Consider the following 13,966-nt stretch of genomic DNA (forward strand, 5'->3'; position numbering starts at 1 on the left):
TGCAGGAGCTCTGAAAACATGGCCCTGTGTACTGGAGAAGTGTCCCCAATGATGGGCCTTTGCCAGGACTGTGATTTCATGGCAATATCTTTAAAAATGACACACCATTGCCTCGTCTTCCTGGGGGCTGTGAGCAGGGTGATGCCCTGGGCATGGTCCTCATGGTCTGTGGTTGCTGTGGGCCCCTACCCACACACCAGCATGGCTGAGTGCCACTGCCCCTGCCCAAACCTGCTGGGAGGAGCCAGGCACCAGCACTGATCCTTCCACAGATCAAATGTTTGGGTATGAAAAATATAAGAAAACCTTGTGCATTCTGCACAGTGTGGATAATGCCTTTATCAATAACTGAAACAAGGTAGTGAAACATGTGCCCTGGGTGAGGTGTGAGAGGCCTCAGCACTTCCAGTCTGCCCCACTGTGCCCAGTGCCTGCTGGACCATGAGCAAGGTGTGATGTGGCTGCTGTCCCTGTCTGCAGGACGTGGTAGGAGTCTGGGCAGAACCTGCACAGGCGTGAGGAGGGCTGGGACGAGGTGACCTTCAGAGATTCCTTCCAACCATATTCGTCACAGAACGGTTTGGATTGGAAGGGACCTTAAAGCTCAGCTCATTCCAACCCCCCTGCCATGGGCAGGGACACCTTCCACTAGTCCAGGTTGCTCCAAGCCCTGTCCAACCTGGCCTTGGACACTTCCAGGGATGGGGCAGCCACAGGGGGAAAGGAGAAGGGATGGGGTTGTAGGGATGGGAAATGTAAGTAGTGAAATGGGGTAGGTGAGGGGGAATGCAGAGCACAGGGCTTGTAAGTCCAACCCTCAGCACAGGGGAGACTGCCCAGGAGCAGCTTGTCCAGCCTGGAGGCTAATGCTTCTGGAAAGGGGCACCAGAGAGAAGGGTGGAATGGGAGACTGGGAGGAAGGAAGCTCTGGATGGGCTGGCAGGATAACCTGATAGAGAGACAGTGAAGGAAGGGCCTGGGAGGACCCAGCTGCACAGTGCCATGGGCAGCCAGGCTGGTCTTTACCCATAGCCAGGGTGGGAAGCAGAGCTGGGCCTTGGAATGGTCACCTCCATCTTCAAAGGGTTACAAAGGCTGTGAGCACCTGAGCAGGCAGTGACATGTTTTGAACCAAACCCTAAATCTAACATACCCTGTGCTGTGGTGCTCTTTTGACTTTATATGGCAAGAAAAACATGCTCCTTTCCCAAAAATGTCCTGCAATTCATATGCTGATTGCCAGGCTCATTCACTGGAGGGCAGCTGGAACAAACACTCACAGGAAGGATCCTGCAAGCCCACCTACACGATACTTCAGCTCAGACTTTAGGGGATGAGGACAGAGGTTTTACTGGTTTGGTTGGGTTTTTTTTTCCTTCTTTTTAAAAAATTTCTGCATTTGCAGAATAAGGTAAACCTGGGTCTGGAAAAACCTGCAAGAGACCCCCGAGGTTCAGAGGAGCCTTTGCATGCAAGATATCCTGTGCTTGCATCATCTCCTGCATGAGATGCTCCCAGCTAGCAATGACTGGGTGGGTTTGGAGAGTCTTCTCCCCACCCCAGCAAGCCTACAAACCACCCTCTTGTCGCTCACCTGTCCCTGTGGGCCCACCCCACGGATACTCCTGCTTCCCAGGGAAGCATCCTTCACATGTGGGAGGCTTTCTGGGGCGAGGAAGGTGGTGGCTGGCTGAGCATCCCAGTGCTGGCCCCCTTGAAGCAGCCAGGCTGTCCTCTATTCTCACTGCAAGTGGTGGTAGCTCTGCACAGACCAGGACAATAACAGGCAAGGAGACGGATGGTGGGAAGAAGGATTTTTATTGTCCAGGAGGAAGTGCACACTGAACATAAAAGGCAAACCCTGCCCTGCCATCCCTGCAGCCGAGAGCAGCCCAGTGACCCCACGCTGCAGGATCTGACCCATGAACCACCCGGAAAGGGGCCATCTGGCAGCTCCCAGCCTCAGATCCTGCAGCCCACCTGGCCAGGGTTGCCCAGCAAACCCCCAAGGACACAGGGCTGTGGCACTGGTCTGACCTCTGCTCTCACCAGTGTGTCCATGACGGACTCACCCTCCAGGGAGTCCCAAATGTTGGGAAGGGAGGACACGGCCAGCACCCACCACCCTGTGCTGCAGGGCTTGGGCTGACCCTCTGTCACTCTGTTGTCACTCTGTCCAGCTGTGGGGAGGGCCTGGGACAGGGCTGAGTGCAGGACACAGGGTGCAATAGAAATGAAACAACACATTGCATCTTGTCCCCCATTACAAAAAGCTTCCATAGGAAGAAGTAAAGTGCCCGCCGTAGTCAAGAGAATCCATCAGGACATAAGAGCCCTGCATGGAAAGCCAAGCCAGCCCTGGAGAGGCCAGTTTAGCCAGGATTATTGCAGCTGAGAAATGGCTTTAACCCGCCCCCCACCCCCCTTGTGCCCAAACAGCCCTGGGAGGAACAGCCAAGTCCTACCACTACCTGCATTGGGTTTGCTGTGCCAGTGCTAAGGACAGGGTGCTGTGGGCCAGGCTGGATCCTGGCAGTGATTGTGGCTCCCCTCCAGCCCTTCTCCTCTCCAGCCCCCACTCCCCAGCCACATCCCCAGCAGATTTTTTTTGCAGTGAGTTCAGCCCCACAACTGAGGCTTCTGTGCTTTGAGACCATTTTTGTGTACTTAACTTCCTATTTCAGTAAAACAGTTCCCAAACCCATAGAAAATTGTATTTACACCCAAAAAAAACTTTCCCAGCCCACAGCCTGCCCCTCTCCCCAGTTCATCTGCAGCTCTGCAGCCAGCTCAGCCTCTTGGACCAGCTCCACATATCTTCAGAGGCATCAGGCAAGCTTGCCCAAAGAGATACTCCTGTGGGGAAGAGGAGGGATGTGGAGGACCCTCCACCCTCCCAGTCACTGGGGTCACCAGATGGGTAGTGGTGGAGATCCTCTGTGCCCAGAGCCCCTGTCCCCAGGCACAGGACTCTGCAGCTGGAAATGCTGGCAGGACCCCTCTCTGCAGGTCTCTGGCAGCCCTGGGCACAGGCAGCCTTGTGGCATCACAGCTCTTGGGTTTCTCTGGGGTAATATAAAACCAGAGAAGAGTTTGGCACAAGTTTCTCTGTCTCTCCATCATGTAAGATGGGAGCACAGTCTCCCACTCCTCTCTGTTCTAGAGGAGGCCAGGATGGTTCTGCTGGTGGAGAAACCTGAGCTTATGGCCCTAGAAAATGTGCCTGGGCTGCCCTGGTTGGCTGTGCTGGATCCAGGGAGAAGCTGTCCTGGTGGGTTGAAGAGGGAGAGAGTGTCCTGCTGCACCCTGGGGAATTCTTGAGGATCCAGGCAGCAGGCCCTAGACAACTCTCCTCCATGCTGGGAAGTCTCCTCTGAAGGCAGAGCCAGCTGTTCCTGGCACTGCCACCTTGTACTCTGTCCCCTGCCCTCCTGTGCTTGGCAGAGGTGGACTGTGAAGTCACCTGAAGGCTGGTGCAGTTCAGGACATCCAGGCTGGAGTACACTGGGAGGTACTGGGAGGCTGTGGGGCAGCCTGTGAAGCCCTGCTCAGTTCAGAGCTCCAAGGAGCTGTGTGCCATGGCAAGCCCAGTCCCACTCCTCCTGGTATTGCTGATGTGTCTGATATCCCTCCACCTGCGGGGGTAGCTGAGACCATCCTGCTGTGTGAAGGGGTTTCCACCCGTCCTGAACAGCTGTGTGGAGACCCCCAGTCCCACAGGGACATAGCAGAGAGGCATGACGTGTCCCTAGCCCACTTGGAAGGCTGCTCCCTCCTTCAGATGGGGGAAGGAGGCAGCAGGACCACCGAGGTATCTGGAATGCCATGTTTCCACCCATGCTGAAATCAGAGATGCTGGCAGGGTTCCAGCTCCTGGTCTGGTGCCCCTTTTCCCGCTCACTACCCTGCTGCCCCTTTGCCAGGGTAAGTGTTAAGGAATGCCCAATGTGTGTCTGCGGAGCTGGTGATCAGAGATGTCTCCTGGGGCCATTTGTGTTCAGCAGCTGGGATCTCATGGCCTGGATGCTGCTCAAGATCTTCTTCTGGTGGCCCATCATGGTGATGCCCAGACTCCGAACATCCCTGGAGAACAAAGACACTGCCAGACAAAGACACCTGTGCCAGGCCCCGTGCAGACAACTGCACCCCAGGGACCAGTCCAGGGGCCCAGGCCTGGCTCCTCTCCCCTCGCCCATCAGCATAAGGCTGGTCCTGCTGAGGATCCACAGGCATCCTCCCAGACAGAGAGGTTGCCATTCCCTCGGGTGCATCCTCCTGACAGGGCCACTGTGACAGCCCTGGGGGGAGCAGGAGCAGGAGGGGGATCACTCCTGACAGGCTGGTAGGTGACAAGATCGATGCTCTGAAATTGGATTCAGTTTTAGTGAGATGCCCTCAGATAACCCAGTCAGAAAGACGGATGGATGATGAGCCTTCCACACTCAAAAGCTTCCCTGATGTGCATGAGAAACAAGGATCACTATCAGCTCAATCCCACAGTAAAGGCCCTGTGTACAGCCCCCAATTGATGCACATGACAGCCCCTCTGTCTGCCTTCCCTTTCCTTGCCTCCTCCACCTGCCACACCTCGACCAAGGTGTGCACTGGCACATCTTTCCTGAGCCACAGGGACCACCATCCAGCAGCTCTAAGCCTTTTGACAGGGAACAAGTCTCCTTAGAGGCAGAAGAGGTTGTTGCCTGTTACTAATGGTAACAGCAAGGGATGGGGGATGTAAGGCTAGGGTAGGAGCAGGTATAGTTGCCTTCTTTTATGATACTACTTGGATGTTGCATCCTGGAAACTCCCCAGACAGGTGGGAGATCAAGCTCCTTACAGCAGGAGGAGGAGGATAGTGAGACACATCTCTGCCTGCCCTCCTTACTTAACCCAGCCTTGGTCATGTGTCAAAGACCTTCCACTTCCCCTGAGGCCTGGACGGTGCCTCCCTGCCTGGCTGCACCGCGCAGGGAGCCAGTCCTGTGCAGGGGGGGTCTCAAAAAGCTCCAAGGTAACTCCCAGCTCCATCTATTTCCTGGTGATCCCAGAGAAGCTGTGTACTATGGCACAGCCACACTCTGGCCCAGAAATGCCTTTTGCAGGGGAATTGAAGGTGAGAAGCACAAGGAGTCAGCAACCTCCTGCCTGTCCCTGCTGTGACCAGGAGGTTGGGTTGAGCGACCTCCCGAAGCACCCAAATTACCTACGGGCCTCTGGAGAGCCACAGGAGGTGACTTGGTGCTCACACCCTCTCAGTGCAGCTCCCACACCTTCCCTCCAAGCTCAGCATGGCCTTGGACATTGTCCCAGGTCTCAACACCATTTCCATAGGGATGTGGTGAGGCACCAGGGACCAACCAGAGCAAGCCAGCCGAGGCAGAACGGTCACTGTTTGGGGCTAGTGGGTCAGTGCAGGGACACTCAAGCAGTGCTGTTTGCTCTCTCTCTGGCACTCACTCGATGTTCATGCGCATCACCATGCCCAGGGAGGAGTACCCGGCCATGGCAAAGTTGTCCCGGTAGTGCCCCAGCCGGATGGAGTCCAGCCAGTCCTCCACAGTCAAGCAGCTGGTCAGGTCCAGGAGACCCCTGTCCGAGTGTGTTTGGGTGAACCTGGGAGCAGGACAGAAGGGGTTAGACCAGGAGGTGTTGGTCTGAACTGACCAGGCTGTGAGGTCCAACTGAATGCACCTGAAGAATCACTAAGACTGGAAAAGCCCTCTAAGATCATCGAGTCCAACCATTAACTCAGCACTGCCATCTTTACCACTAAACCATGGACCCAAGGGCCACATCCACACATCTTTTAAGTCCCTCCAGGGATGGTGACTCTACCACTGGCCTGGGCAGCCTGTGCCAGTGCCTGACCACCCTTTCCGTGAAGGAATTCTCCTCAATATCCAATATAAACCTCCCCTGACACAACCTGAGGCTGTTTCCTCTTGACCTGTCACTTGTTCCCTGGGAAAAGAGCCTGACTCCCACCTGGCTCCACTCTCCTGTCAAGGAGTTGGAGAAAGCGAGAAGGTCCCTCCTGAGCCTCCTTTCCTTCAGGCTGAGCCCCCCCAGCTCCCTCAGCCACTCCTCATATGACTGACTCTTCAGGCCCCTTCCCAGCTCCCTTACCCTCCTCTTGACATGCTCCATCCCTTCAATGTCTGTCTTGTCACGAGGGGCCCAAAACGGACCCTGGGATTTGAGATGCCTCATTAGTGCCCAGCATGGGGGGACAGTCACTGCCTTGGTCTCCTGGCCACACTATGGCTAGTACAAGCCAGGTGCCACTGGCCTTCTTGGCCAGCTGGGCACACATCTGTGACCCTGCAGGGCAGGACAGAGAGAGCCCTCTCAGGCTGCTAAGGGTAGAGCATGGGCACTGCTGCACATACTTGACCTTGGCATGGGGATGCCACAGCTGGGAGCAAGGCAGTGAAGTGCAGGAAGCTTCCCACTGCCCACCACAACCTGTGCCCGTGGGCCCTGGGCGTGTCCGTGGTCTCAAGGGAAGCCATTAGTGCCAGAGCTGAGCTGAAATATCCCTTATCCCCACCACCCACCTGCTCTGCCCTCACCTGTTGACGGTGGCCGTGCACTTGAGGTTGTCAGGGTTGCGGATCAGCTTGTCCAGGATGCAGACGATCTGGGAGAAGCGCGGCCTCTCGCCGCGGTCCTTCTGCCAGCAGTCCAGCATGAGCTGATGCAGGGTGGTGGGGCAGCCCATGGGGGCAGGCAGGCGGTAGCCTTCCTCCACGGAGTTAATGACCTGCAAGGAAGCCACACAAACCGCAGTGGAGCTGCACCCCCACCCCGCTCCCAGCCCCCCCAGGATGGGAAGACCCCTGATGCCTGAGCTGCTGGGGCCGTCACACAGGGAGCAGAGCTAAAGCCTTCATGCTCAACGACAGGGAATTGTTCTGTGCAGGAAATCACTGCTATGGCAGCAGAGCTATTTAGAGGTCCAGTGGCCTAAAATATTGCAGCTTCCCTCCAGCAGACAAGCCACAAGGGCTGGACTCACACTTGGTTGTTCTACAGCCACTCTTCAGCAAGGCTGGAAGAAACCCTGCTTGAAGGAATTGTGTGGAGGAGGTGGTGTAAGCCACTGCATTCATGCCCTGCTGCCACCGAAGCCACTTTTAAAATAATAAAAACATTAGGAAAAGTGGGGGCTCTCAGGACTCCCAAAGCAGGGAGAAGCTTACAGTCCCCACAGGTAAAAAAAAAAAAAAAGGAGTCCTGTGGTTCTTCAGAGTCAAAATGCTTGTTTTATTGCCTCCTTTTGGAAATTTTGAACCCAGGTTGTACTCAGGATTATAACTTATATTATAACAGATTTTATGCTACTCATAAGGTGAGAGTGGCCTCACATAACTCAGACAAGCCCAAAACCTACAGCTGGGTGGTGCCAGCCTGAGGCTCTCAGCAGCCTCACCTGGGCAGTGGAAGGGATGGACCCTCTGCACCAGGACTGGCAGGATCATGCAGTGGGACTGCAGCAATCCCAGGGAAGCCCTGACTCCTTCCAGGGACTGGGAAACTTGGCACGACATGTGCTGAATCTCTCCAGCCAGCATAAAAGGCTCATCCAGAGCAGCAGGCAGGGCTGGGGACACCCATGGTGCACACAGCCAGGATGGCAGGAACCCCCCTGCCACATTCACACCAGGGGCTTGAGTCGGTGTCCCCAGGCAATGGGTAGGATTGGAAAGGGACAGTAGGTTTGGTCACTCGGGTCACCTTGCCAACAGCAGCCAGGAGCCACGGGGCTGCAAAGAGTGCGCAGCGCAGGGAGGGACAGCGCTCTGACGTCCCCACAGAGGGGACAAGCACGCTGTGCACAGCCCTGCAGGGACGCCAGGAGAGGCAAGAGCTGACCTTTGGGCCCCTTTTGCCCAGCCCCGTGCTGGGCTGGCCCGGGGCAGGGCCGGAGGAGGGGCAGGCTGGTCACTCACGTCCCGGTTGGTCATGTTCCAGTAGGGCCGCTCGCCGTAGGCCAGCACCTCCCACATGACGATGCCGTAGCTCCACACGTCGCTGGCCGAGGAGAACTTGCGGTACGCGATGGCCTCCGGAGCCGTCCAGCGGATGGGGATCTTCCCCCCCTGGAAAACCAAGCAAGAGTGGAGGCTCAGAGCAGGCAGCGCTCAGCGTCCCGACCTCTGCAGCCAGGACAAGCAAAAAGCTGGGGCGGTGTCTTCCGGAAAGGACTGGGAAGGAGAGCCCATACGAGAGAAGCCTGGAAGTGTAAGTGAAGGATGACTTCAAGGTGTTTCCAGTAGAGCAAGGAGAACACTGTACCTATTTTACAAAGTCTTCCTGCGCAATTCTGTCCCTCAGTGCTCAAAGTGATGAAGTGGACCCCAGGGCTAGGAATTCAAAGTGATGAAGTGGACCCCAGGGCTACCAGAGTGTGCAAGCATGGAGCTGACGCTGGGCGTGGGCAGAGAGCCTGACTTGAGCAGAGAAGGAAAGGGATGGAATGTGCTCCCTGTTCCTCCTTGCTTTGGCAGGCAAGCACTGAAGAGGATGGTGTGTTGAGCTGAAGGACAATGCTGACAAAAATCAGCAATATATGGACTAAGAATACACTTAAGCTGGAAATGTGGTTAGCAGCCACCCAAAGAGGAAAGTTGTGGAGTAGGGAACATTGGGTGGTTCCCAGAGCACGTGGGGCAGGAATGGTGTGTCATCCACCAGAGGTGTGCCAGGGGAGCACACTAATTCTTTTCATGGACAAAGAAGAGTAAAAAGAGCTCTTTCTATTTAATGTAATTTATGTATTTCATGAAAATGTATTTGATTTTGCTTCCATTGACCTCCCCTGGAGGAGCACATCTGGCTCCAGAGCTGTTGGGTGGATCAGAAAAATCTCAAAATGGCTTCACAGACACAAGTGTCCTACATAAAACAAAATCACAGGTTGCAAAAACAATGCCGACTTTTCCCACATCCATGAATGAGGCAGAGTCACATGTCAAAACTAGTGTGTGGCCACAATACTGAAGAGTGGACCAGAACAATAACCTATGGACCAATGGCTGTAGGATAGCTGAGGAGTGGATGGAGCTGCACAGTCTTGGGAAGGACTCCAACAGGGACAGGTAGGCCACATGTGCCCACAGGAGCAGCTGGCCAGGGATGTTTATCAACTCCCTGCCCTCACATCCTGCTTCTCTGTTCCCTGCACACTCATTCTGGGATGTCCCTGTGTGAAGGACAATGCATTAAGGCTCCAAAGCTCTTTGAGTTCGAGCTGAGTTGAGTTTGAGCTCTTTGGCCCAAACGCCAGCACAGAGGTGACACTGCCATTTCTGCCCTTCCTATTTCGACCTGAGAGTCTCTAACTTTCCCATCTGTCAGGGCAATAACAGCCAGCAAGGACCAACACAGGGAGCCACCCACCGTGGTGGTGTAGGCAGCGTCGGGGTCGTCCTCCAGGATGCGGGAGAGGCCGAAGTCGGACACTTTGCAGACCAGGTTGCTGTTGACCAGGATGTTTCTGGCAGCCAGGTCCCGGTGCACGTAGCCCAGGTCCGACAGGTACCTCATGCCCGCTCCGATGCCACGCAGCATCCCCACCAGCTGGATGATGGTGAACTGCCCGTCGTGTTTCTGGAAAGGAAAAAAAAAAAAACCAGTTTCTTTTGTGGTTTTCGCTGGCACCCTGTTGCTGCTGCTGTCATTAAACCAGCCCCCCCAGTGCCTCTCATCTTTGGCTTAGTACCTCCCCTGAGCCCAGCACCTCCCACCTGTCCCCTGCCCATTTCCTGCCCTCTCAGTGCCTCTGACATGTGCTCAGGCAGTTGTCCCTGCCTTTCCAGTGCCACTCCAGGGAGCCAGACATGATGCCTGGAGCCTGTGTCTGCTAGAGAGATGAGAGCCCAGCACACACAGCTCTCCCCCAGGGCTTGCAGTGGCTGTGAGGCCGAGGACAAGGAACCAGCCTTTCCTCCAGCCGCTCAGCCCAGGGGGATGTGCAGTGAATAAAAACACAGCCTTGCTCCTTACCCTGAGGAAGGTGTCTAGCGAGCCGTTCTCCATGTATTCAGTAACAATCATTACCAATTTGCCTGCAGAAGACAAGGGAGGTCAAGTTAGCAGAGAAGTCACCTTCCTCTGGGAAGCCAAGTGACAAGTTTTTACTGGGAGAGATGTGAATCCAGGCCTGTGGGTCTCATGCAGCCCCTCAGAGTGGTCTCACCCCTGCATTGGGCACCACTGGCAAAACAGTGGGGATGTGGCAGTAACCCAGGCAGGTACCCCCTCCCTCCAGGTGCTACTGATGTGGATAGGTCAGCTTTGTTATCCTGCTGAAATTTGCATGCCATTAGCATAACGCTTTGCATTAGAATGTGTCTTTTTGAAGGAGGACTTTCAAATTATGATTCAATACAGGCAGCCTTTAAAATAAACGCTACTGAGTAGGACGTCTCCCAAACCAATAACCCTGACCTGGAGCACACTGAGGAGCGAGGTGTGGAACCACCACTGGGAAGTCTGTCCTGTAAGAGATGGCACAGGGGCGGGGAGGAGGGCACCTCAGGTAAATGGATATCTGAAAAGCCACTGGGGCAGCTGAGGGATGGAGTGCACCTAAAGTGAGCCCTGACCCACATCCCTCAGGTTGCCCACAGGGAGATACACCCCAGCTCTGCCCCACCATCCCTTCCAGCCACCTACTCCTGGTCACCACCCCTTCCAGGTGGATGACGTTGGGGTGGTCGAACTGTGCCATGATGCTGGCCTCGCTCAGGAAGTCCCGTCTCTGCTTCTCTGTGTAGCCTGCCTTTAGTGCCTTGATGGCCACGGGAATCTCCCTCTTCCCTGGCAGCTTCAGGCGGCCATAGCACACCTCTCCAGACTCCCCTGCAAGACAAGGGAAGGTGAGGGCACGGAGAGCTCCTCAGCTTCTCACACCCACTTACCAACACCATGAATCATCCAGTCTACCAGCACACTCACAGCCCCTCTGGGTTTCACTGTGGATTTCAACCCCCTCCAACCCCTCCAGGACTCAGTCCTCTGAAAGAATTGCCCAATGCTGGAAGGGTGGGAACATCAGAAATCACCTCTGTCTGCTGCCTTTTCCTAAAGGGGCCAAGAGCAGTGATTACAGTAGCACTTGCTTTACTGCTTTTAATGAACAAATGTGGGAGTCTCAGAGCAGCAAGGATGACCCCCATCCAGGCTTCCTCATGCTGCTCTGGGTTAAGTCCTTGGGGTGCTGCTAGTGAAGTTCCAGCTCCATCTCTGCCCCATGCTTCCCTGCAAGCCCTGTTCCTATGCAGAACTCCCCTTTGTTCTGAAAATTCACCATTTCACTTACAGTTTCGTTTGCATCTTGTCACCCCAGGTTTCAAAGCAGGGTGGCACGTTGGAGTACCCACATGGGCCAGGCTGAACCATCTGCTGTGTCAGCCTGAGCCGTCGGTGCCACACCTGCTGACAAGGAGCCCCCTGGCACCAGGCTGCTCCCAGTGGGTTCATTTCACGCACCAAAACCCCCACTCTACCCATGGGTTTGGTATCACAAGGGTAAGGAGCAGATGAAGCCCCCTGGCTGAGCACTGCTGTGGTCCCAGCAGGCCATGGGCATGGCACAACCTCAGACCATGAATTTCCCTGGGCAGACGTGATGCAAAGAGGCAGCTGGGCCCCGGGACTCACCAGACCCAATGACCTTCTCGATCTTGATCCGGGAGGCCTCTATTTCACGGGTGAACTCATGCACGGCCTGGCAGGGGTCTTCGTAGGCGTGGGGATCCACGTAGAACTTGGACTCAGGGAACTTCACTGCCAGGTTTCAAAGGGGAGAGAGGAGAACAGCTTTCTCAGGCAGCCCCATGGGGTGATGGGGTGATGGGCAGGGGCAGGATTTCAAGGGTCAACAGGCTGAGGGGTCACAGGGGTGCAGCCCAAGGAATCCTAAGTCACTCTTTGGCATAGCAGTCTCCTCAGAGCAGCCCAGGACCTGGCTTCCCAAGTGTTCTCCATGTGATTGTCCCTCTCCATCACCCCCCCCACCCCCATCCCTGCTGTCTGGGATGATCCTGCTTCAGTCTCATGGTACATTGTTCAACCCTTCAACCCCATTACCAGGACGCCCCTGAAATCAGAGCCCCTCTCAGTTCTCCTAAGACATGTTCACAGAAGCAGGCAGGAGTCAAAACCCTTCCCCCTGGAAACCACAGCAATATCAGGGGGTAACAGCCCTCCTCTGTGCCCACCCACAGGCTGGAGTTCTTCACAAGGAGAGTCCTACCTTGCCCATTCTGATAATGCATCTTCTCCTCATCAGAGTCCTGGAAAGCCTTGCTGTACCCACAGTGCCTGCCATGGGGGGACAAGGGTCAGAAGAGATGCCCCTGTCCCTCACTCCCACAGGCATCCCAAAGGCAGGGTGAAAGGCAGTGCATGCCAGGGTTGTGGGCAGCCCAGGAGGAGCTGCATCCCCGTGTCTTGCTGGACTGACACTTTGGCCTGGATTGAGGTACTTTCCTGGTGCTCTCCAAGGCTTGGCAGTGCTTAAAGCTGCAGTCCTTTTGGGACTGTATGCCTGGGCCCCACATGCCTGGCTCAGCCATGTAGCACAGAATTCCTTAGATCTGTCTGATGGCAAAAAGCTCTCTCCCCTTCTGACCTACCTCCAGCCCATCCAGTCAGCCCTTGTACTGGTAGTAGTACTGGTACTGGTATTGTTATTGCTAATGCCACTGATAATCCATATATTATATATATTATAGTGTATATATACTAATTTATTGCTATTCTGCCTGCTGGCATTAGAGGAAGATCTGGAAACTGGCTCTGCTGCAGGGAAAGCAGTGACCCCTAAATGAAGTCTCTTGGCTGCTCATTAACCCCTGACCTGTGGATGCTCTGCACAAACCGAAAGGAGAAAAGTTGTGCTCAAGTTCTCCCATCCCTCCTGTCCCCCATCTGGCCTCCAGAAAACTTTTACCTCTTCTTGCAGATCAGGACCACCAGCAAGGCGACGAGGCCGGTGATGAGCGTCAGGCAGATCCAGACAATCGTCATCGTGTCGTAGCGGAGGGACACTGGGAGAAGCGGGGCAGGAAGGAGGTGAGCTGGGGTAGGGAATGCTCTGCTGAGCTCAGAAAGGTACCTACCACAGTGGGGTCATGGTCTTCAAAGATAAAACACTATCCCTATCCATTCCCAGCTTTCGGTCTCTCTCAGCATACGGGGACCATTTACACACGGGGAAACTAAGCAGAGATCTAAGAAAGCCACGGTGACACAGCAAATCAGCACAGAGAGGAGCTTGATGCCCCAGGACCTTTCCAGGTTTTCCCTGCCCTAACTGCTATGTCCTTCCTCCCTCTTCTTTCTAGTGTATAAGCACAGAATCACAGAATCCTTGAGTTTGGAAAAGACCCCTAAGATCACTGAGCCCAACCATTAACCCAGCACTGTCAAGCCCATCACTACACCTTGTCCCCAGGTGCCACATCCACATGCCTTTTAAACACTTCCAAGGCATGGTGACTCCACCAGTGCCCTGGGCAGTCTGTTCCAATGGCTGACCACCCTTTCAGTGAAGAAATGTTTCCTAATATACAATCTAAACCTCCCCTGCTGCAACCTGACACTGTTTCCTCTTGTCCTAAGTACCTGAGGAGGGCAACCTCAAGCAATCCCTTCAGGCTGAAGTGCCTCCAGGCTCCCTGCTCCTGTGACAGGGGAACAACGGCCATGAAGAAGGGCATCACCATCCTCCATGCTCCCTGCCCCACACGCCCAAACTGCACACACTCACCCGGCTTCCCTGTTTCCACCTCCACAGTCTGGCTGAACCTCCCGCAGCCGGCCGAGGTGCGAGCCCGGACCTGGAAGACGTAGCGGGTTGCAGGCTTGAGCCCAGAGATGGTGGCAGTGGTGCTCTTGGATTTCAGAGTCGAATAGCTCTGCATTTCCTTGTCCTGGGGGGAAAAAAAGCAACGCC

At 55.1% G+C, this 13,966-nt stretch overlaps 1 protein-coding gene across 1 annotated transcript in view; it reads right to left on the minus strand.

The window, feature by feature from the left end:
* Positions 1–1,845: 1,845 nt before the first annotated feature.
* EPHA8 (EPH receptor A8) overlaps positions 1,846–13,966 on the minus strand; it is a 48,382-nt gene continuing 36,261 nt past the window's right edge. The window contains exons 7-17 of the mRNA XM_051786327.1: positions 13,781–13,943; positions 12,962–13,058; positions 12,263–12,330; positions 11,668–11,793; positions 10,681–10,866; positions 10,009–10,070; positions 9,403–9,612; positions 7,953–8,102; positions 6,573–6,763; positions 5,458–5,613; positions 1,846–4,083 (exon numbers count right to left, since the gene is read on the minus strand). Coding sequence (XP_051642287.1) covers positions 3,969–4,083; positions 5,458–5,613; positions 6,573–6,763; positions 7,953–8,102; positions 9,403–9,612; positions 10,009–10,070; positions 10,681–10,866; positions 11,668–11,793; positions 12,263–12,330; positions 12,962–13,058; positions 13,781–13,943 — 1,524 coding nt within the window. The 3' untranslated portion in view covers positions 1,846–3,968. The remainder of the gene's footprint in view (positions 4,084–5,457; positions 5,614–6,572; positions 6,764–7,952; positions 8,103–9,402; positions 9,613–10,008; positions 10,071–10,680; positions 10,867–11,667; positions 11,794–12,262; positions 12,331–12,961; positions 13,059–13,780; positions 13,944–13,966) is intronic.

The sequence above is a fragment of the Manacus candei genome, unplaced genomic scaffold, assembly GCF_025592945.1.
Source record: "Manacus candei isolate 608988 ecotype Guabito, Panama unplaced genomic scaffold, ASM2559294v1 h1tg000022l, whole genome shotgun sequence".
NCBI lineage: Eukaryota > Metazoa > Chordata > Aves > Passeriformes > Pipridae > Manacus > Manacus candei.